Source organism: Ctenopharyngodon idella, chromosome 1 (assembly GCF_019924925.1).
Source record: "Ctenopharyngodon idella isolate HZGC_01 chromosome 1, HZGC01, whole genome shotgun sequence".
NCBI lineage: Eukaryota > Metazoa > Chordata > Actinopteri > Cypriniformes > Xenocyprididae > Ctenopharyngodon > Ctenopharyngodon idella.
Window position 1 is genome coordinate 2,860,858 of NC_067220.1, and position 25,301 is coordinate 2,886,158.

The 25,301-nt window shown below is 38.2% G+C and overlaps 1 protein-coding gene across 6 annotated transcripts in view; it reads left to right on the plus strand.

Annotated features, from left to right (window-relative positions):
* LOC127505576 (polymeric immunoglobulin receptor-like) overlaps positions 1-25,193 on the plus strand; it is a 75,961-nt gene extending 50,768 nt beyond the window's left edge. For 5 of the 6 annotated variants that reach the window (XM_051883244.1, XM_051884222.1, XM_051884457.1 and 2 more), the window contains 3 exons: positions 19,904-19,999; positions 20,175-20,221; positions 21,978-25,193. In XM_051883244.1, coding sequence (XP_051739204.1) covers positions 19,904-19,999; positions 20,175-20,221; positions 21,978-22,181 — 347 coding nt within the window. In that variant the 3' untranslated portion in view covers positions 22,182-25,193. Of the gene's footprint in view, positions 1-14,122; positions 14,471-14,579; positions 14,895-15,010; positions 15,326-15,404; positions 15,708-15,783; positions 16,090-19,903; positions 20,000-20,174; positions 20,222-21,977 lie in introns of all 6 variants that reach the window. The other variant, XM_051884939.1, reaches the window with a different exon arrangement.
* The last annotated feature ends 108 nt before the right edge of the window (positions 25,194-25,301 follow it).

The following is a 25,301-nucleotide window of genomic DNA, read 5'->3' on the forward strand; positions in this document are numbered from 1 at the left end:
AGCAGGGGGTGCTGCTCCTCCTGTGGTCTCAATGGTCCTATTGCCCCAGTACAGTTGCCATAAACTGTACTGTATAAAGGGTTCATATAAGCCCCAGAAAGATAAGGGGTGGAACCCTGGTGTAAAACAGTCCCTACAGCACATCACATAACCCCAACCCCCTTACTTGATACTTGCATTGCCTTAGCAAGATTAAAGTCTTGATGGTTTGTTGGTGTAGTAGGTTCACTCAGGTTCTTCCAGGTTGAGTGAAGAATGATGAACTTCAGTGCTGTTTTTCTGACTCGATGAGATGACGGAGTTGTCAGGAATTCTCTGTCCCGAGTGGAAAGCTCGAACCATGGGTTTCTGTGGTTCATGGCGAACAAGTTTGACTAAGATAGTGACCTTTAACTTCTACTGGTCACACCTCCTGAAGGTGGCTTGACCAATGCAAAGGTGTAATTTGGAGTGGGTTGATCACAGTGTGTTGCCAGATTTGTGTCCCTTTAAAACACAATTGCTTTCCAAAATGATTCACTGTTTCAAAGCATTTAAAAAGCCACATGCTGATGACCCCTGCTGGTCAGAACAGTGTAAATGCAGTGAAAACTTGCATAAAAACACCTTTTACAAACCCACTGCAAATGTTTTATTGAAAGTGTAATCTACTAAATGCAATTAACTAATCATCTAATACCATTAAATATGAAGTGTCTTTATAATATGTGTATAATATATTGTTTTATGGATAGCTCAGTTAATGCAGGTGACTCAAAATCTTTTTTATTACACAAATGTGTCATTAAATGTCTACAGATTTATAAAACTGATCAGGTAAAAATCATATACAGATACTGGTTTAGTGGCAAACTATTGAAATTTTGAATAATTTCGAAACAGTTATGGGCCTGGTTTCACAGACAGGACTAAGCCAGCATTAGGCCTTAGTTCAATTAGGGTATTTAAGTGGCTTTTATAAACAGTACTGGTGTGCATCTTGAGACAAAACAATGGCTCTGACAATATATCAGTGCAAGTTGCTTTCAGTTAAAACAGCTCAAACATGCATTTTAGTCTAGGACTAGCTTAAGCCCTGTCTGTGAAATTGGGGGATAATGTAACAAAGCCTTATTTACTGAAATTATGTGACTGGAAGTTTGATATGCACTCTGAATTACTGTTTCGAAACAAATTCACAAAGGTTTCAAAGATTCATGAAGCAGTGTCTTGAAAGCGAGATGGCCTGATCAGCACATGTGATAAAGGCACTAGAGACACACTAAAATACAACAAACTCTTACTCTCACTCAGTATCCAGCAGGATATCTGTAGTAGAACGAGTACAATTCTGGCAGTTCCAGTTGTGGCCACTAGTGTATGTGCTTATGTTGAGGGGGAATTTACTTGTTGAAGAAGTGTGTTCTGTCCTGTTGAATAGTGTTTGTCGATTCTGTAATAAGAGCAGTTATTAGTAAACCCACAATCCTGCATTTTCTTCTCTTGTGTGGTTTTTGATGCCAAGTTACCACATATTTTGGCGAAGAGATACCGCTGGTAAACGAGTGAGAGCTGTATGATCCAGTAGCCTAATGGAAGAGAAAAGTGGCCGGCTACAAAAGTAAAACATGACAGCTATCCGGACAGTAGCAGGTTCCAAAACTTACAGTTTAATACAAAATTAGCTGAGCCCTGATAAGCCTAAATCTAAGTCATATGCTCAGTTGGTGGACTTGTTAAAGAACCATTTCAACCAGAAGCCAAGTGAGATATTTCAGCGTTTCAAGTTTGACTCACGCTTAAGGAGGCCAGATGAGACAATAACTGATTTCGTGGCTGAGTTGCGCAAACTCGCGCAGGATTGTAATTATGGTGAAACGCTGCAACAGATGCTGAGAGACAGACTGGTTTGCAGAGGTAATGATGAACGAATCCAATAGAGGTTTTTGTCGGAACAAAATCTGACCTTTGATAATGCGCTGAAAATAGCACTTTCCATGGAGGCTGCGGATAAAAATGCACAGGACCTGCGAAATAACAGTGCAGCAGCGGCATGTCACAAGTTGCGTGATAGCAGCACAGCTGACAGTAGAGTGAACCGTGAAAAAGAAATGCAAGCCAGTGCATGAAGTAAGTCCTGTTACAGATGCAAGGGAACAAATCACATTGCACCTGATTGTAGATTTAAAACAGAGAAATGTCACGCATGTGGTAAAATTGGTGACATTATCGCGCGCTTGCAGAAATAAAGGTAAAGCAGCCAGCAGAGGGAGAGAAAGAGACAGCAGAGATAAAAGAGCACAGGACGACGTTATTGTGCAAATAAAGTGGAGGAAAGTGACAGCGATGATTCTGTTGACAGTTTCACACTGGGTTGCATTAGGAAATATATAGGGAAAGTTAACAGTGAAAACCCAACTAAAGTGCAGCCATATACAGTGGACATGCAAATGGATGGGCACAAAGTGAAACTAAAAATAGACACTGGATGTAGTCTTACCATTTTAAATGGGGAGACATTCAAGGAATTGAGAAAAAGTGGAAAAAACACAAAACTAAGACAGACTGAAATGAAACTGGAAACTTATACGGGACAACGGATCAAAGTGAGAGGCACTTGCCAGGTTACAGTGGAGTACCAAGAGCAAAAGAAAACACTCCCTGTTGTTGTAGTGGCTGGCAATGGTCCAAACCTGCTGGGAAGAGGCTGGTTAGCAGAATTATAATTATGTTGGGACCAGATTAAACATAACAGACAAGTACTGCAGATTCAAACAGAAGATGATTTATTATGCAGGGTACTGGTGAAACACAGTGAAGTCTTTAAAGAGGGCCTGGAGACGTTAAGGGGCACCTGTGGTTCCAGTTCTGAAGACTGATGGCTCCATAAGGCTCTGTGGCGACTGTAAGTTGACTGTTAATAGAGCAGCATCCCTAGAGCAGTACCCAATACCCGCTTAAGGATCTGTGCAGCACACTGTCTGGAGGTAAAAAGGTCTCTAAATTGGACCTGAGTCATGCCTACCAGCAGGTGGTGGTCGATGAGGAGTCTCAAAAGTATTTGACAGTAAATACTCAACGAGGTCTGTTCACCTACCAGAGGTTACCTTTCGGAGTGGCGTCAGCTCCTGCTATTTTTCAAATAATAATGGAAGGACTGGTGCAGGCGATTCCTCAAGTAGCCGTTTATTTGGATGATATCTTGATAACAGGCATGGATATAGCAGACCACTTGAAGAACCTAGCGGCAGTGTTGCAAAAGCTGGAAGATGCTGGGCTGAGACTCAAAAGAGAGAAGTGTGTGTTCTTGCAGGATGACGTTGAGTATCTTGGTCATAAAGTGAACACTCAAGGTCTCCAGCCTGTTTAAAGAAAAGTGAGGGCGATTGTAGAGGCCCCATCTCAATCTAATGTGTCAGAACTAAAGGCCTACCTGGGGTTATTAAACTACTATGGAAAATTTCTCCCAAATTTAGTGACCTGCCTGGCACCACTGTATGAGCTTTTAAAAAAAGGAAAGCACTGGGAGTGGATGACAGAACAGGAAGAGGCCTTTCAGCATTCATGTTGCTGCAATCTGCGAATGTCCTGATAAATTATTCGGCAGATAGAGATCTAGTATTAGCATGTGATGCATCACCCTACGGGGTAGGGGCTGTGTTATCGCACAGATTGGAAGATGGCAGCGAACGACCACTAAGTTTCATGTCTCGCACACTGTCACCGCACAAACCATTGATTTTGCTCTTTAATGAGAAGAAACCCATTCCCCAGATGGGCTCTTCCTAAGTGCAGAGGTGGACTGTGCTCCTGAGTGCCTAAGACTATACCATGGCTTTCAGGCCTGGCAAAGCTAATGTCTGTGCTGATGCTGATGAGGAGAGGAGAGCTGAACAAGTACTAATGCTGGATGTATTAGGTGATGCACCTGTGGATACTCCTCAAATTAGACGTTGGACCTCTCGTGATGTAATGATGTTCAGGGTTCGTGAATACGGTTGAGTTTCAACCTTATCATCAGAGGAGAACAGAGCTAAGTGTCAGGGATGGTTGTGTATTATGTCACCCAAATCACTATAGAAAAGCTCAGGCAAAGTTTTAGTGTATTCGGACTGCTACGGATGTTGGTATCCGACAATGGTCCTTGTTTTATAAGTGCTGATTTTGCAGCATTCATGAAAAAGAATGGAATTCAGCACATTCTGATGGCACCCTTTCACCCCTCCTCAAACGGGTTAGCGGAAGGAGCCGTGCAGACCTTCAAAGCTGGTCTCAAGAAAATGAAGGGAGAAACTTTGGAGACAAGAGTACTGTAAGTACGTTTCTGTTCAGTTATGGGCTTAAGCCACAAACTACAACCGGTCTATCCCCTGCCGAAATGATGAAGTCCAGACGTTTAAGATCAACTTTTGATTTGCTTCTGCCGGACATGGCCGCCAAAGTGCAAAAGAAACAGCTCAAACAGATGGAAGAACATGACAACAGTGTTGGCTTGCGGACTTTTTCAGTGGGGGATCCTGCGTATGTGAGAATTTATAGCTACGGACCGCAATGGATTCCGGCTGTGGTTGATAATGTACCAGTCCACTGTTTTATGCTGTCTTGACAGGAACGGGACAGACCTGGAAGAGGCACATTGATCAAGTTTGCAGGAGACACACACTCACAGCGCCAGGGTCTGCAATCATGCAGGATTCACCAGGTATTGAAGAGGGAATCATGCAGCCTGTGAGCAGTGTACCTGTAGAGCCAGGGGAACAGAAAAAACTGTTGCCAGTGTCGCAAGAAGAGCCTGAGGGGGAGAGAGATGTAGTAGAACGAGTACAATTCTGGCAGTTCCAGTTGTGGCCACTAGTGTATGTGCTTATGTTGAGGGGGAATTTACTTGTTGAAGAAGTGTGTTCTGTCTTGTTGGATAGTGTTTGTCAATTCTGTAATAAGAGCAGTTATTAGTAAACCACCTCCTGCATTTTCTTCTCTTGTGTGGTTTTTGATGCCAAGTTACCACAATATCCTCCCAAATCTTGGGTGTTTTTGCATCAATTCTTACTGTCAGTGAGGACATGTTGACCATCCCAAGATGGCAGGCGCGTCGATGTGTCTGTATAGCGGTTGAATGTAGCATCTATGTATACATATCTATGGTTTTATCCCCCTTATTTTAATGTAAGAGTGGCTCTGCCATTTCTAACTTGAATAGGCTTCCAGTCTCATGAGCTTCTCTACAAAAACTCTGTTATGCTGCTTGATACTGCAAGCTTGTATGTGATGACATGGCATTTTATACATCATTTTGTGCTGGTTCTCGAATCTGATTGGCTGTGAGGTCTTTTCCAGCTATGCGATATTCTACCATTATCACCACAGGAACCATTTCACCATTTGTATCATTCCACTTGCAGCATTTCTCATAGCGAGTGTCATGGCGGATGAGCAAATGCCATAATTTTACAAATCGCCATCTTGGAATTATAAAGTTTTATCTGCATTCTGAGCGGTTTTGAGACATTGAGCTTCAAAGTTTTTGCATTCCATTGGACTTTGTAGATAGTACCTTTTTGTTTTCAAAAAATAGTTTCAAAAGTTGTTATTGAGAATTACCAGAGGTTTAGATGTTGATGATTTGTTGAAAATAAGTTTGGTCTGATGTCACCATGATCGAGGTCATTGCTTGCTTCAGTTAGGCAGTTTTACGCTTGACTGTTACTCTGGCTGCTCTAGCTGTTTGTTATGGCAAGAAAAACAAGAAACAATGTGGTCAGTTGTTAGATGATGAGAACATAATCATCATTTAGTGGTTTAATTCTCTGATCTAGTGACTGAGCTTTTTATGAGCAAAATGTGATTAACTTTGTGCTGGATCTCTTCTAGAATTACAACAATAAAACCATTTTTTAACAGAAAATATGAAAAACACATTTTTCACTGAACACTTCAAACCTCCTGCAAGATTTACTTACACACAGACATCAAGAATCAGCATATGAATCTCAACAATGGTGACATGCTTCATGTCGCAATGCATTCTGGGAGCCATGGATGAGTTTTGTATGAGGCACCCAGAATGCATTGTGGCACGAAGCATGTCACCATTGTTGAGATTCATATGCTGATTCTTGATGTCTGTGTGTGAATAAATCTTGCAGGTGTTTTAAAATGTTTAGTGTACATTGTATTTTTCAGATTTGTTATTTTGATCTGATTTATTCACCTGTTTTGTTGCTATTCTAGAAAAGATCAAGCTCATAACTTTTTTTTTTTTCATATAAAGCTCAGTCATTAGACCAGTGAATAAAGCCACTACATGATGACAATTATATTTTTATCATCAAACAGCTGACAACAGCTAAACACATTTTCTCTTGCCTTTCTTGCCATAACAAACAGCTAGAGCAGTCTGAGAAAAAACCGACACTAAAAAAGTCAAGTCAAACTGCCTAACTGAAGTAAGCACTGACATCGATCATGGTGACATCAAACCAAACTTATTTTCAACAAATCATCAACATCTAAACCTCTGTTAATTCTCAATAACAACTTTTGTAGATGTATGTCAGAATTAAAGTCAATCTGGTTAGTAATAAGTGAAGCTGGTAATGCTGGTGGAGTTGTTTGATCAGATCTTCAGAGATTTAATGTCTTTTATCCAGAGGTGTAAAGTCCAGGGGTCAGAAAGTAAAAGTCCTGCCATAATTTTTATTCCACCCACTGAAGCGGTGTTAAAGTTAATGAGATAATTAAGTGATAAATTGAGTGATGACTGACCATTATTGAAGACACCTGATGATAACAAGCAGAATCACCAAAGGAGAAAATCACAGGTTTGAAGTCACCACCATGGAGATCAGTGTTTGCTTTAGTTGAGCTCTTGACCCTTGACTTTTTAACATTAGATTTTGTTTGGGCTGTTGTAACTGAGTCATAACAGCCAGACAAGCAAAGAGAAAAAATGATCAGGTGGTGTTGGTTAAGTTTTCACATAATCATTTTTTGTCCTGAATCATTGAACTCATTTAGAGCCCAATCTCTGAGTTAGATTTACATTATTGATTACAGCAGCACTGTGATTCTACAGCAGCTTTTTCAATATAATCCAAAGGAATTCTCAAAAGTTGTTCTGATCAAAAAAAAAAAAAAAAACTTTCTTTTAGGCACACACAGACATCGAGAATCAGCCTGTGAATCTCAACAACGGTGACAAGCAACATATTCTGATAAACAGATCAACTCTGAACATTAGAAAACAAACTACTAAAAAGTCACATTAAATCAGAAAAAAAAAATAGTGACAATAAGGGAAATTACTAAGACAGTTCAGCTCATAATTTATTCATGCAGCAATGCGTGATGGGAGCCATGGATGAATTTTGATTGGCGGCACCCAGAATGCACTGCAACATGCTTTATTATTCTCACCACTGTTGCGATTCACAGGCTGATTCTTGATGTCTGTGTCTCTAAATGAGTGATTTTTTTTTTTTTTTTTTTAAATCAGAACACCTTTTGCAAAATCCTTTGGATTATATTGAAAAAGCTGATCTTCTGCTGTAGAATCACAGTGCTGCTGTAATCAATAATGTAAATCTAACTCAGAGATTGGGCTCTAAATGAGTTCAGTGATTCAGAGCAAATAATGATTATATGAAAACATAATCTAACACCACCTGATCATATTTTCTCTTTGTTTGTTTGGCTGTTATGATTCAGTTATAACAGCCCAAACAAAATCTAATATTAAAAAGTCAAGGGTCAAGAGCTCAACTAAAGCAAACACTGATCTCCATGATGGTGGCTTAAAAATTGTGATTTTCTCCTTTGGTGATTCTGCTTGTTATCATCAGGTGTCTTCAATAATGGTCAATCATCACTCAATTAATCACTTATTTATCTCATTAACTTTAACACTTCTTCAGTGGGTGGAATAAAAAATATGGCAGGACTTTTACTTTCTGACCCCTGGACTTTACACCTCTGCTTTTATCTTCAGTTGATTTCATCTAAGGCTGTGGCTGAAGTTGTAGTTCTTGTTGTTCCTCTGTCCTTCGGTGATTCTGCTCGTTATCACCTAATTATCTCATTGTAAATGACCATTAAATTCCCAATCTCTGAAGTAGGCCGTCATCTTTACCTCCAACCATAGAGGGCAGTGTTGCCATAGAATACCTGAGAAAGGCTTTCACAAGAAAGGACTTTATTATTGAAAATGTTACTTAAAAAAAAAAAACCTTTTGTTTGTTTTGGTTGACTAATAATTCTCGCTGCATACTTAATGTGGACATTGTATTCTTATTTGTTTTACAAGAGTGTTTACATTTTTACCACACATGCCTTTATTTTGAAGTCTGGAAAAGAAAGTGCAGCGGCACCCTGTGTGTTCATTGGCGCACTTTTTACGTGAAACATCATTCTGATTTAATGTTACCAGAGAAAGGATGAACTTTTGGGTACACATTGTACAAATGTTTGTTTAAAAAGGTTTCTTTCTACATCTTAGCTCCTGGCTGAAGGGCACAAGGTACCGTTTTAATTTTATGTTGTGTGGTAAACTTTGAAGGACTTTGAAGTGTTTATTTTATTGATCTCTTTCATTTGCTAATGTTGTTAGGCACAGTGTAGTATTGCCTCGTCAGTGTTTCTCTTGATTTGCACTCCAAATAGATTGTTTACAGTAAATTAGCACTTTATTTGGTAATTTTATATAATTAATGTTTTCTCTCTAAATTAAGATCATCAGTTTTACCAAAATTAATTCATTGTTAACTCAGGTGTTTCATATAACATAGTTAACATCGCACTCTAAAGGGAGATTGTTGTAATTAAAACAATTCATAAAATCATATAGGTTATTACATTAGCCTGTATACTAAAATGTGATTTATTGTCACATTATTTATGGTGTAAGCCTATTAATTGCAAATGTGTATTCATTTACAGGTTTATGGATATTTGTATACAATTAGCAGGCAGATGTCTAATATTGTTTGTTTGTTTGTTTGTTTTTATTCAGCTCTTACGGTGTTTTTGGAAATTAAATTCTTTACAAACATCAGTTCCTGAGAGTAAATTGCATCTGTTCAGCCGGGAATGCTACACTCATTAACTCCAACATGTTCCTGTGTTACATTTAATAGCCTGTAGTGTGCACACTGAGCAGTGTTCATTTCATCTGGACTAACCCATGTGAAGCCTCCATGGAAACTGTAGACAAAATCGGCTGGGCCCCAGTTAGACAGCCCAGGTGACACCCATCTGGGCCCCACATAGCTGTGCTGGCTGGGAAGTGTGGTTATGATGATACCGTTATGAAATTGGGGAAGGCAAATGAATTGTAGGTCCTAATATTAATTTAATAATAATAATAATAGCCTTTAATAATAATAATAGTAATAATAATAATTTAATGCATTAATGGGAAAACTAACCAAGATATTATCATCTTGGCGATATCTTTGACTATCGTCAAGACACGATATTATCATCTATCGGCACAACCCTAGGTTTCTGCATGTCTTTCACACATTTCACCACACTCACCGCCCTGTTAGCAGTGCAGCTGGGTGAAACCATTATAGAGAATAAGGAAGCAGAGACGTGAGAAAGACCAAAAGAGGATGTGTGTACTTCTAATGATAGTCACATTCTTACATCACATTCAAGGAACACACTTGATCAGTTCTTGCTGTCGCTGGATTGTGATCGGATCTGTTTTTCTCTGGATATCTGTGAGACTAAAGTCAGTCTGGAATGAGGGCTGCCATCATCATCTTCATCTTCATCACTCTCTGCCTGATCTCAGGTCAGTTCTTTACTGGTCAGTCTGGGTCAAATAATATATTATATGATCTAGATTGATGATATATAATAACCCAGAGCAAATGAACTTGTGTTTGGCAGGTCAGGTACTTTGTTTCAGTGTGTTTGGATGCACTGGAGGGAGTTTGATGTTCAAGTGCATGATCTCGAACCAGAGAAACACTAATGATCAATATAAAGGAAATTATTTCTGCAGACAGAGGGGCTGTATATCAGGCATCAGTACTGAGACTCAGCGTCGCTGGGTTTATAACGGGAGATTCGCTCTGTATGATGATGAAAACAGCAGATTCTTCACTGTGTTTATCAGGAACCTCAGCAGAGAGGATGATGGGAAATATACATGTGGAAACTATCAGAAATGGAATCATAATGTTGAGTTAGAGGTGAAGAAAGGTATGTGTGATACTTTATAACGTACTACAGCAATTATTTTATTATAGTACTTTTAAGGTGTACTACGGAAGATTTTTGAGTAAAAATGAACAAAAATTAATTACTGAGCATTTAAATCAATGTTCAAAACAGTTTCCATGCCTTGCACTTATTCATAACGGTGTATTTATTATAATAAATTATAATTTGAGCTGTCAGGTCAGATTATTCAGGGAAAATGTCAGTTTTATGTCATTTGTCTTTGCATGTTCATGTCACTTCTGTAAAAAGAAAAAAAGACTATATGTAACTTGATCAGATGATATTTTCAGGATATATTCCTTGTAAGATGTATGTTTTCTGTCAATATGTCTTGACAATAGATCGGCGCTGATCACAGACAACCTTAAATATACCTAAAAACAACCAGAACCCATGAAAAAAAAACTCACCAAGGAACTTGACATTTTGTGTTTCAAACAGAGATGATGATAGAGACCCTTACAGAACAAAAATATATGGGAATATACTGCAAAATATAATGTGATATATTACATAATACATTTCTACATATCGGAAACTTGTGCTTATATTTTTCAATATACTCCAATATATGCATTGACCATGTATGGCTATATATTGATACATATAAAATATTTAGAAATGAAGACAAAAATAGCAGTACATTCATAAAGTTTTATCCTTTATTGTGTACATATATTGCACATACATGTGAATGTATTGTACACACATATATACACACATTCATGGAATGAGTTACAATCAGTGGTTACAACAGACTTCTAGTTCCCAGCATGCTTTGCTTCTGACTGTTAAAGGAGAGTAAATGTTAAAATTAAGTGTTATTTCATTTGTTTTGTTCAATATTAATATAGGGGAAGATCTGTTAGTGTTTGATGTTCTATTATCTTGGAATTTAAAAGGTTTTCTGGTATGTGTGAGTTTTTGGGGTTATCATTGAGCTGAAGAGAGTCTGTGGTTAGGATGATGATTGACTGAACACCATTAAGACTATAATAACTTTATTTAAACAGTAATGGCTGTGCACGCTATAGCACAGTCTAGATAGTCTCTTTGGTAGAAACTTTAGTACATGCAGGTGTGCTTTTGTTAACTAACTTGAAACTATGAAACATTAAAAATGTAAATTATTATAAAATATAAGAAATGTGTTACAAAATCCGCCCAGAGGATCAGCTCCGCCTCTGGGCGGCGCCGTAAATTCTACTGTCAATCAGCGGATCCTGAGCGGACCCATGTCGGATCCGCGGACGCGCACGCGCCTTTACTGTAACGGTTGTATCAATTTGCGGGTCCCAAACGGACCCGCCATGGAGGTAAGGTTTTAATCGCGGATGCGGAGCGGATGCAACCTTCCCTAGTGCACCTTTAATAATACTAGGCCTGGTTTCACAGACAGGGCTTAAGCCCAGGACACATTTTAACACCCTGATCGTATGTGAGCAGGCCTATTTGCAGTGCATTTCTGTATTTGGGTGCTTTGTGAACTTTTGCAACACGTGTTGTCAAATTAATGAAGACGTTTTCTTTATTTGCTGGCGTTTTTTTTCTACTTGCATGTGTTTCTTCAGTTGCAGCACGTTACGGCCACCGTAATATTTACTAAACGGGGCAAATTAGCGTGAGAGCGCAATTTAAAAAATGCGCCAATGGGAGTGGCAAGTTTTGCTCACGATCTACTGCTGACACGCAAATTAAAGAACACAGACGCAGTCAAATCATTTACATAATGACTAACGCAATCTAACGAGCAGCTGATGCTCTCATCTGGTGTTGGGGGTAGACACAGGCACAACTTGTTACATGTAATCTGACAAACACGTACAGTATATAATATTGTTTGCCAAGCCATGTTGGCCTATATATATGTATATTAGGCCAACATGGCTTGGCAAACGATACGTTCGGATAACGTCTTCCTCTGGCATTCCAAAGAAATTAATACGAGTGAAAAATATTTTCTCCCTTCTACCACACGCTCTCTGTTCTCTGCGGTGTCTCCACCTAGCAGTAACAATTGCAGTCATGTCGCAAAATGGGTTAAGACACACTTCTTTTGGGCGTTAAATAATGAAGCAAATACCAGTAAATTGACGAGCGCATGCATTATTAAATCATGTTGCGTGATTAATTTAAATACTCTCCTCCCATAAATTTTGTGTCTGAAACTGAAACTCCTACAAATGCATATGCAATAAGGTCAGCCACAAAAACAACTCAGTCTACGCCTTTTCAGCGCTAATTTAGTAAATCCCGTAGTAGTTTTTAATGCCAAAAGAGGGTTTGCACTGGAGCAAGCTGTTAGTAAATCTGGCCCGTAGTGTTCTGCGCCTGCGTGTAAGGAACTGTCTATACCAGCAGGTATCAATAGTCTATATTTGTCATTCAAAAGGAGAAACCGAAACAAGGATATAGAAGGTATATACCCAGCTAACAGAATTTTGTTATAAGAACGTTCTCTAAATATTCAGTGTTGGTTCTGGGAACGTAAAAAATGTCCAGTTTTCTTGAAATTAGAGGAACGTTTTTATAAGGAATGATGTTCCTCAAACGTTCTTTCAACTTAATTTTGATTTAAAATTCAACATTGTAGGAATGTTGATTTGTAACATTCCAAGAACATGAAAATGTTCAGTTTCCTTAATGTTAGTAGAATGTTATTTAAAGGTTAGTATGATGTTCCTGAAACATTCATTCAATCATTCAAACACCTGCTGTGAACAAGCACTGAAAGAAAGAGAAATAAGAACACAAACTACAACTTTCTTCAGCCACAGCCTTAGATGAACTGAAGATAAAAGACATTAAATCTCTGAAGATCTGATTAAACAACTCCACAAACAGCATCACCAGCTTCACTTATTAATAACCAGACTGACTTTATTTCTGTCACACGTCTACAGAAGCTCTTATTGAGAATTAACAGAGGTTTAGATGTTGATGTCTTATTGAAAATGTTTAGTTTGAGTTCACCATCATGGAGATCAGCGTTTGCTTTAGTTGAGCTCTTGAACCTTGACTTTTGTTGGCTGATAATGGTTTATCAGAGCTGCGTGCTTTCATTGACTTGTGCGGTTTAAGACTTACACTTTAACAGTATTTATAACTTAATAAAACCAGCTGTGTTACTATGAGGAATGTGTATGCAGGTACAAGGTACTTTTCCAGTGAACATGTGAGGTCATGCGATGATTACAGTGACATCACACCATTCTCATACTGATACAGTGAATAATATGTGAGGTCATTGTGAATTCAAAATGTTGAGCAGGTTGAGAGGAGGCTGTTCAAATATCAGTCACTGGGGGGGACATTCTACTTCCTGTTTCTCAACACTATCACAATGGTTGGCGCCGATGGCCTCATGGGCAGCGTGCCGACATGTAGCACCAATGCGCTTCGAGCGACCCGAGTTCGAGTCCCGGCTCGTGGTCCTTTCCCGATCCCGCATCGGGGATCATCGCATCACAGGTTTTTCTTGTGCCATAAGTCGACTTGCACAGAATGCGTACAGTATTCTGCTGGAAGCTAGTTATTTTACTTTATACATTTTTAAATATGGATATTTTTCTAATAAAAACCCATCACTTCTCTTCAGAAGGCCTTTATTAACCCCCTGGAGCCATATGGATTATTTTTATTATGGATGAACGCATTTTTGGGGGGCTTCAAAATCATGCCCCCCATTCACTACTATTATAAAGCTTGGAAGAGCCAGGATATTTTTTTGAATATATTGCAGTTTGTGTTAGTCTGAAAGAAGATAGTCATATACACCTAGAATGGCTTGAGTAAATCATGGGGTAATTTTCATTTTTAGGTGAACTAACCCTTCAAGCCTTGTCTGTGAAAGCAGGAGATAATGTTTTAGATTTCAGTGCATGTCACAAAGTTTTGTTGAAATCATTTTCAGAGTCTCGTTGTGGGACGTCTGTTATCCTGGACGAGTATGTTGGACAAACAATCACTTTCCACTGTGAATATGATGATAAGTTTAAATCACACACCAAAGTCTTCTACAGATTGAATGGAGATCCTGTCCATGTGCTGAACAGCTCACAGTCATCACAATCATCTGAGGAGAAGTTCATTCTGTCTGACAGTCATGAAGATCATTTTACTGTGACCATTAGAGACATTTCTGCAGATGACGGAGGAGTTTATTTATGTGGAGTGGAGAGAGACAGATCAGATGATCGACCTTCAGAAACATCAATTACTCACATAACCTTCATTAAAGAGATTCAGCTGAATGTTAAAAGTGAGTTTAGTTTATTTTTAATTAAAGAATTTTTACAGCTCTAAATGTAAAAAGAAAAGTAAATCCCCCCTGACTTTTAATAATTTAACAAATCAATACATAAATCTAGTTTTTTCAGGCCAAATCACTTCTGTCCTGGTTCAGGCCTACTCCAGTAAATCCGTCTTCATCACGTGTAAATTTCCACAAGAGTTCAAAGGAAACAAGAAATTCATCCAGAAAGATCCATCACAGAAGATCCCTGTTGATGAACAGAATCAATGGGTCCGTCATGATAAAGTTCACATGTATGATGATTCCAGTGAAGGACTTCTGAAGGTTTTTATCAGTGATTTAACAGCAGCTGATGAAGGAACGTACAGGTGTGGAGTGAATATCGCTGGTGATGATCTGTTCACTGAGGTCAAACTCACAGTAAATCAAGGTAAAGAGATTCTGTCAGGAGATTCTTTTTGAACACACACTCTATAACAGTTAAATTGAGGGAAATAATATTTGATACTTTTGATATTAGATATTTTTCATTGTTTTTGTGTACAGTTGATCATTTTAATGCATCAAGTAAAGCATCTGCTGTTATTGGTGAAAGTGTGAAACTCACCTGCGATTTCCCTGAGAAACACGACGAGACCTTCAAACACATCTGCAGAGAGAACGAGAAGAAGATATGTGAGAACATCAGTTCATCAGAGCAGAAACGCTTTGAGTTTTCTGTCAGTACAGCAGGAGTTTTTACAGTGATCATCAGTGACGTGAGCGAGAGAGATGCTGGAGTTTACTGGTGTGGAGCAGAAACCAGAGACACACATCTGACTTCTGTCTCTCTCACCAATCAACATCAACTCACTGTGACCAGTACGTACAGTAACCATAAACCAAATAACATATGCATACATTGCAGGATATAAACACTTTCATTCTCTTTGACTGTTAGTGCCTCCAGCAGTTGGACGTGAAGGAGATTCATCAGAGATCAAATGCCCTTATAATGCAAAACATTCAAAAGAAGTAAAGCATCTTTGCAAAGGAAAGTGTTTCACTGAAGATGCTCAAAATATCATTCGATCAGATGAAGCTGATGCTAAAAAACCAAAGATTTCAGTAAAGGATGAGCCTGAACTCAATCTCTTCACTGTGACCTTGAGTGACCTGAGAGCAGAGGATGCTGGGATATATTGGTGTGCAGTGAAAGATGCGTTTAATCTTCCCACTGAACTCATGATCGTCATGAAAGATGGTGAGGGTGTTTTCTGGAGAAAATCTCAATGTTTCTGATCATTCTGTTATCACACTCATATTTTTCTGCTCTTCAGCGGTCACTCATGAAGCGTCTGTCGGAGGATCAGTGTCCATCAGCTGTAAGTTCATCAGGAATCACACGCGTCTCCAGAGGTCGTTTTGCAGAGGAGATCAGCCGAATATCTGTGTCCGAGACGGAGTTCGTGTTTCATCGAATAGGAGAACAAATGGGCGATTCTCTGTGACTGATGAAACCTCAGCTGGAGTCTTTACTGTGAACATCAACGATCTGACAGAAGAGGATTCTGGGAAATACTGGTGCGCAGAGGAGAGTTCTGGGTCGTTCATATTCACTGAAGTTCATCTACATGTGATCAGAGGTAAAATACTCTTTCATTAAAAGGATCGTTCACCAAGAAATTAAAATGTCCTTTCTTCAACTTAACACAAAAGGAGATATTTTGTTTCATCCATGCAGTGAAAGTCAATCGGGTCCAATGCTGTTTGGTTTTCAAATACAGGTTTGAACTAGTGTTGACAAAAAATATCGATATTTCGATACGTATCGATACTGAAATAACTGAAATGGTTCCAGTGCTCCTTTTCTGCAGTATCGATATACTGATACCATCTGGGTGTTGTTGCTCTCTCTTCTCTCCAACGGTAAAATTACACACACCCGCCTCCTCTTATTCACGTTGCGTGTCCACTGTCGTGAAGCAAGCGGAGCAAAGTGAGCTTTTTCAGTTAATTTCATATCATTCGCTCTGGTTAAATAGTGCTTGCATTGTGCATAATTTCAGTCATTTCCAAAGTTTCACGCTCACACCAAAAGCGCAACACTGATCTATATAAGTGTCGTGCACATAAAGCCGCCTCTCAAACAGCCCGCGAGTACAAAATTGAGCTCTTTTTGTGGCTTATTGTGATTAAATGGTCAAATACATACAAATTAGTCAAAATTCCTGTTTTGCCGATTATTTGGGTAAAAAATGTCCGTTTTGTATTGTGTATGGTTGAAAAAGAATGAACCCATGTTGTGTAATAGTATATACTTTAGGATCTGTGCATAAACTCTAGCCTAATAAACCTGCTGTTGTCTGTGTCAATGTTAATCAAAAAACAAAAGCCAGAGAAAATCACTCGCTGCTCTAATTTTTACATTTGATTTTACATTTGATTACTTCCATTTCATTTGTATTTCTTACCCGAATACTACTGTTAGACCATGTTTATTTCATTTGTCTCTTTATTGTATATTTGTGCTATTGTTTGTAATTTGTTTATTTTGTTTTTATTTTATTGCTGACTGATTACGTGGGTTTTTTTGTAAATCTAGTTCAATGATTCAAAATAGCCCCCCTGTTCTGTGTAAGCTAATATAACAAAATTACCCAAATGATCAAATAACTGAAATAACAAATTATCTGTATGGCAGTATATATGGCAGTTTTCCCCCTGTTATCTGTCACAAACTGTCCAGTCTAGGGTTCAGTGGAAAGTTCAGTGACAAAGATAAAACTGAAATAATAAGGGACTTAAAGTTATCAACAATTCCTCCTCTCCTGTTCCAGCTCACAACAACCACAAAGTTTTTGACTCATAAGGCTTTTCTTTATTTTTTGTTTGCAAAACAATTAACAGAAGCATACCTTCAGAAGGGGGTTCGGGCCAAAACAACAAACAAAATGGGAACTAACTAAGGGTTTAGAAAATGCTAACTTACCTGACAAAGGAAATTACAAATAAAATACAATAATCTGCCCTAGCTCCCCAACTAAACAAACAGGAGAAAACAAGATTGCACAAATTAAAAGTGGAGAGAGAGAGAGAGAGAGAGAGAGAGAGAGAGAGAGAGAAAAGACCGTGCACAACATACACAATCCCATATACATCACAGTAAATGTGTAGACACAAAATAATAATAATAATAACGTCCAAGACATAACACCCCCACCCTTAGTTATAAAACCCAATTTGTAACAAGTTAGGTTACAACACATGAATTAGAAAAGAAAAAAGAAAAAATCAGATATCACCAGCGTAAGCCCTTGATAGTGCATCAGCTACGATGTTTTCTGCACCTTTCTTGTAGCGTACACTCCAGAGGTGGGAGTAAGTCACAATTGTGCAAGTCACAAGCAAGTCTCAAGTGTTAACATTCAAGTCTCAAGCAAGTCCAAGTCAATTTTTGTGAGAATCAAGCAAGTCAAGTCAAGTCACTGCTTTATGTCAAGCAATTCAAGTCAAGTCGTAGCTTGGGTCAAACAAGTCACTGGCAAGTCATACAAATGTTTGATGATTTAACTGAATTTATATTAAAATAAGTTAAAACTACAGTAGTTATAGACTATGGGAGTTTTATTTACAAAAAAATTGCAATACACATTTCTACTCAAAAGGTGTCCACATACAGCTGAGCTGTTAATACAATAAAAATCTAAAAAATAAAAAATAAATAAATGAATGTGTGTGTGTGTGTATGAGTGAAAAGTGTTTTGTTTGCATGTCCATGGTTGTGTTTGCAAATTTGATTTTTTTTTCCTTTTTATTTGTGTGTGTGTGTGTGTGTGTATGAGAGAGAGAGAGAGAGAGAGAGAGAGAGAGAGGTGATTTGATTAAGCGTGATTCATTAATATTTGTGAGTGAATGTGTGTGCGTGTATGAGTGAAAAGTGTATTGTTTGTTTGGAAGGTTTTTTTTTTTTTTTTTTAGTTTGTTTGTGTATGCATGGATGGGTTTGCAAGCCTGTATGATTTTTTTTCTTTGTGTGTGTACAATATATTTATGTGCATCCCAATAAACTATCCATAGGCTTTTCACTCAAAGTCTAACACTGAAGACCAATTATTAGACACTGTACACATACTAAGTGCTATTGCAAAAAAAGCTGACATTTACTTATAAACAGTTAATAACCATTTACAATGCATTGCACTTGCAAAAAATTAAATGTGATAATTTTCTGTTACCTTTGTTCTTCAATGACAGACAGCATTGGTTGCTGTCACTTTAAGATCTGCCGCACATGACGCGGATCTCACGCGCATCCCACTTTCTCACAACTCTTTACTTTCGTTTAATACTTTATTTAACTCATTCAAGGCTGCTCTAATGAGGATACTCGAAAAAAACAGACATTTTTGGCATTATGTGTTATTGTTCTTTCAAGCGTGACATTCTGGCGCGCGTCTTTCTGTGCGTCATGTGTGACAAGACATTCACAGACGGCGCGTTCTCTTTTGGCGCGCTTAAATGGTTTAAAAGCATTTGCATGAATAAGAACGTGATCATATATTGTAATGCTAGCCAGGGTGACAGAAAAAATTCGGATGCTGAGTTTGCGTTAAATATTTTTGACGCGGTAAACTGGAAAGCGTTGTCAGCACTCATTTTAACCCAATTTTCTGTTTAATGAACACAAAACCAATTCAAAGTCAACTCTTAGCATGTTCAAAACATTTTTTTTTTTACTTAATTATTCTTGGCGTAGCGCCTTCCATTCAGTCATGACTGTCCATGTGAGCTCACGATAGCTGTCTCTGTTAGCCTGCTGCGTCACGTGGTTAGGTTGCGGTGCGTTCAAAAACAGATATTTTTTTAACAAAAGTTATTTCGAGTCATTTAACTCAAGTCCGAGTCAAGTCTTAAGTCATGAATGTCAAGTCAAAGTCAAGTCAAGTCTTTTATTGATATTTGTCAAGCAAGTCTCAAGTCCTTAAATGTGCAACTTAAGTCTGACTCGAGTCAAGTCATGTGACTCGAGTCCCCCACCTCTGGTACACTCTCAAAAAGGATGTGTTAATTAATAACACATTTTTTGTGTTATGGCTATTTTAACACATTTTGTGTCATTTTAAGTTGATCATGTGTAAAAGAAGGAGAGAGAGAGAGAGAGAGAGAGGGAGAGAAAGAGAAAGAGAAAGACAACACTGTGTTCAACACAACATGTGTTAACTATCATCCAATCACACTGCTTATTTTGTAATTCGCCATTGGAGTCTGATAGTCTGACACCGAAAGAGAAAAGTCTGGGAAGATCCAACAATTCCGTTTCTCAGTTTGAGTTGAAAGTGATCCTATAATATAGCTTTAAAGATGAGCGTCAGATGTACAGAATGTGTATTAATGCTTGTAGATGAATGTCATGTGCTCACCTTGTTTCTCTGTGACAATCTCTTTGTGTGATTTCAGGCTCTTTTGTGATAGTTGTGGTTTCTGTGGGTTTGATCCTGCTGGCTGTGTGTTTAGTGCTCCTGTTGCTCAAAATAAAATACAACTGTAAACATGGTGAGACACACACACACACACACACACACACACACACACACTCACACAATAAGACACACATGCTACTGCATGTTTAGTAAATCTGAGTTTGTCGTCCTCTGCTGTTCAGAAATACACATGCAGTTAAAATCATCTCACCTTTTCTCAGTCTCAGAAGTTGCTCTTGTTCACACAGGCATCATTTCATCATCAGACAGAAGAGAGGGAGGAGATCATGACATGGTGAGTTTCAGAACTGACCTGTTCTTAAATAAGTAAAAAAAAAATATGCTGTACCTTTGAACAGACGCGGCCTTTGCAATTCAGAGTTATAATGTCGTGTTGAACTGACATCTGGGCAAGTGCGGACAGTCTTTCTTGCAGCACGGTGGACCGCAGGAATGATTTATCGCAGGCACGAGATATAAATATAGAGAAATTAAATGATGGGAGAAAAATTATATGAAACTAAAAGTGCCAGTAGGTGGCGGTAAATCATTAGCCACTTTTCCACTGTTGGGCCATTGCAAGCCACGGCTAACAGCATGCCAGGCGAGGCCAGTAGCCTCGAACCTCAAGCACCGAGGCCAAAACCAAGTTCTGGTTTCACTGGCCTGTAGGCCTATAGCGCTACCCTAAAGCCCACCCTTTTCTCACCCACTCAATTAATCACTTAAGTACCTAATTAACTCTAACACTGCTTCAGTCTTACTTTTAACACCTTTGCTGGTGGTTCCCATATGAACACCAAACACCGTGTTAATTTAACACCGGGGGATTTACTGTGCAGGAATGCACACAACAACTCCATTAAGGCTTTTAAGCCCAAAGGCTTACATATTTAGAAAAATATTGATAAAATATCATATGTTTATGTCACAGAGTGAGCTACTTCTATTAATTTTCCACAAAATGATGTGATCTGAGGAGGTTTGAGTGATCTCTCCCGTCTCACTATCCTTTCAGCCGGAGCAACAGAGGGAGCTCACAAGAAGAGTTATGAGTTATACGAGTTAACCAGAGTGCAATTTTTTGTGACATATGTGGATGCATTAGTCCACTATCAACAAAGGCACAGGGAAGAGACAGATAAAAAAGATGAAACCAAATAAATACATGATTATTATCATATATGAAGTTCTTCAAGGAGTCTCTGGTATTTTCCATTAACATGTTTATTTATTATGGCATTGGTTAGCATAAACAGCCTTTAAAATTGAAATAAATATATTTCTGCTCCATACGGTGATCAGAATCCCCATCTGATCACAATCAGAAGATATTTCAAACACTCGCTGGTGTTTGAAAGTAAGTTTTAAACTGAAAATGGCTTAAAATGTCTTAAGTGTTGAAGTTAGCTGGTAGCCCGATATAATAACATGGGAAATGAGCATTGGTGTTGACCATTTCCTGACTAAACTCCGCCTTTGTTCATAACCACTCCTCAAGCCCCAGTTGGCCCGCTTTGGACCAAGGTATTCGACAGGCCAAAAACCCCTGGCCATTGACCCCGAGGAAGCCCCAGTGAGGCTCAATCAAACCCCGGAAGTGACAGTGGAAATGTGACTGTCTCTAGCATGCACTAGCACGCTCTCTTTTGGCCCGACAGTGGACACACGGCTATTGTCTTAACGAGTCATTCATTCAGTCAAACAATCCATTCAAAACAGCTGATTCATTCACAAAGCAAGTGACTGTGTCTGAAAGCTTGTTGCCTCGCTGCCCTATCAGGCAATGACTTATGCATGAAAGTATGTCACAGAACTGATTTTGGACAGACTGAGGCAGCATAACAGTTTAACGGTTTGCCCCAAGCCCCCGTTCATTTCCAACCCAGGTATGTGTGCGTGGCATAATGGTGCAGGGCGGGGCTCTTTTTCAAGTGCAAGCGGAGGCCCCTTCTGTCATGAGGCCCAGTTCAAGTGAAATGGGTGAATTATAGCAAGGCCACTACTGCCTTTGAACTAAGACTTCATTTTAGGGATTTTGCTTCTTACAGGCTCAAGAAGAGATTCAAGACTCAGATCCTGCATCAACTCCTCTCGATTCGACAGTCCAGTTACCCACAGTCCCGTCTGATGGGCTCCTTTATGCTGCTGTCAGTTTCCAGAAGCATGAAGAGTCTGGCGTGAACTGTAGCGTCAGTAAGGAGGAGATTCACTCTGATTACGCATCTGTCAAACACAGCATCATGCCAAACTAATATTACCATTGGAGTTTTGTTTTTTATACAAATCAAGAATCATGTCAGTGACTGAGAATATAATGAGTTTCTGCAACAATCATTTGGTTTCATTGAGCAAGTCATTGAGCAGTTGGCGACACCTACAGGTCACTGTTGGGAAATAAACTGAAATGTTTCTCTCAGGGACTGAAGGAAACATTGACTTCTATTGATTTTTTTTTTTTTTTCAAAGATCCTGTTTGAAATGTTTAACTAAAACCTAAACTTAAGAACTTATTTTTAAAATCATCTTTAATCTTTGTGAGCATCAGTTCACCAGAAGTGAAGCATTATGTTGTGAGCAATAAGCCGATCTGTGATGATCGCTGCCGCTCGGAGGAAGAGCAAGAAAATATCTGTAATGACAGAAAATGTATCATTATAAATGTACTTGATGTCATATATGTTAGTAGGCTGTTAGTGTCATACATTTTAGTAGCACTGAGTGGGCTTCATATGGCAGACTAAGTCCACCAAACCAGATAATGAAATCGGTTTAAACTCACTTAAATAATGTACTAATGGGGGTGGAATGATATAATCAAGGATAAGGCCTGAAGGTAAAATACTAGCTTTAAGAGCATCAATTTTGTTAATGAAAAACTCTAAAAAGTTTTCGCATATTATCTGAGTAATATCAAGGCCTGTAGTTATGTCAGGATTTAAAACTAGTCTTTTGTCTTGAATAATGCTTTAGGATTATTAGGTATCTTCTTAATGAGATCAGAGAAATATTTTATCTTTGCAGCTTTAACAGCCTTCTGATATTTCAGTATATCATAAGACAACTTGTGTGTACTGTTGTTCTTGTACAGTTGTTCGTAAAACAAAAGGATCAAAAAGGAAGAAAGTGGTAGACAAATGTGTGTAGACACACAAGTAAAACTAGGAATAAGGCATTTAGGAAACTTATGAGGACATTTATTCAAAAACTAAATTTCATATATAAAAAGCACAAGCAGAAGGAGATTTAATAAGACATTCAAAAAAAGAGTCACTGGAGACATTTTTGTAGATCAATTAGGGAAGAAACAGACATTAGTCAAGTATGTGGCATTATTAGGAAGATGAGAGGAATAAGTTATACAGTTATTTTTTTATAACTTTTATAAAAAAAAGTTATACAGCCTAGTTGAGAAGGCAGAATTTTTTTTTTTTTTTTTTGGGGGGGGGTTACTGTGCACTTTTACAGAGAACAAATTAGGAAGCATAATATAGGCATAATGGAGGAGAAAATGTCTTCTGATAATACTCCTAAAATGAAAAGAACTATAAGATCAAACATCTCCTGGTAAAGATGAGATATGCTTCACTATGATATCTGAATCATGTCTGAATATTATTCTGCATTTGTATAGTGAAGTATGAAGGACAGGAAAACTCACAGCTTCATGGAAGCGTTGTGTTATTGTGCCAACTGAGAAACCATGTGAAAACAGATCAAATGCTGCAAATTACAGACCTACAGCACTGACAACTAATGTATGTAAGATCATGAAACGCACAAGTGTGTATAGACTAAATTATGTGATAGAAAAGACAAATTATTATGCTGAAAATAAGATTCACCAGATCGGTAGGCCTGCATGGTGACCACAACAACGAGTAATCCACACCAAAATCACGCATAATCCACAAATCAGATTAATCCAAGCAACGTTAATAATCCACACGACGATAACAAACAAGGTTATAAAAACTCAAGTGCCTAGTATCCATTTACAAGGAGGCATTAATCATCTCTTGAGGTTTATTGAAGAGCCCCATAGAACAACACTGTTTCGGTTAGTTTAAAGTGTTAAAATTAACACTAAAGCCGTGTTAAAGTTAATGAGATAATTAAGTGATCAATTGAGTGATGATTGACCATTATTGAAGATAACTAATGTTAACAAGCAGAATCACCAAAGGAGAAAATCACAACTAAAGCAAACCCTGATCTCCATAATGGTGACTTAATAATTGTGATTTTCTCCTTTGGGGTTCTGCTTGTTAACATCAGGTCTCTTCAATAATAATCACTCAATTAATCACTTAAATATCTCATTAACTTTAACACTGCTTCATTTAACACTCTCATTTTAGCACTTTAACACTCTTGAGTGTGGTCTCACATATATTCCGATGAGAGTTCATTTAATACTTGGCTTTTTTATGTGTATGTTGTACTGACAAATGCTTAGTTGAGGCTGAATCATAAAACTCTGTCAGATGTTGTACATTTACAATTGTTTTACTGATGATTTCGATTTTCTCAGAGAAGAAATTCATAAAGTCCTTATTACCTTACTGTAATGGAATATTCAGTTCAGATGATGTCTGTTTCTTTCTTAATGAATGTTTGGAAAATGTTAGAACAACAAAAAATTGTTAGCTGGTTTTGTTACTGATTTACTGAAATTGCATTATAATGTTATAAAACAATATCTATGTAAACACAAGGTCAATGCTGAACATTGTGTGGTTCACTGCCCTGGTGAAGAAAAGGGAGAGAAAGTGTTTACTTAACTGAACTGACTGACACACTGCAACATCTGCAGTCTGAGCTCACCTGAGAGGAGAAAACAATGGAGGCAAGAATAATAGGAAACTACGGAGCCCCGCACATGACATGCAAGAAAAAAATTAAATCGTGCGCACGATTTACTATTTCGTTCCCTTGATTTACTAAAACATGCGCACGATTTACTATTTCATTCCCTCGATTTAAAAATCATGCGCATGATTTAGTAAATTGAGGGAACGAATTAGTAAATCGTGCGCACGATTTCGCCTACTATTTTTTTTGTGCATGTCATGTCCGTGGCTCCGTAGGAAACTGAATAGGATTTTTTTTGTGTGTGTGTGTGTGTGTGAATATGGATCAGTTTACTGGTTTAATTTATGATTCAATGACAAACATGTTCTTGTTATTTTTTTAATACATTGGTCTAACCAGACATACTAATTTACATCGGGTTGATCAAGTATATTTTGGTTTGTTCAAAAATACATTGGCTTGTATTGGCTTAGTATACTTGAGCACAGTTTATTCATATGTACTTTAGTATAACTAAATGTATTTGTGGCACACTATAAATTGGTATACTTAAATTCTGT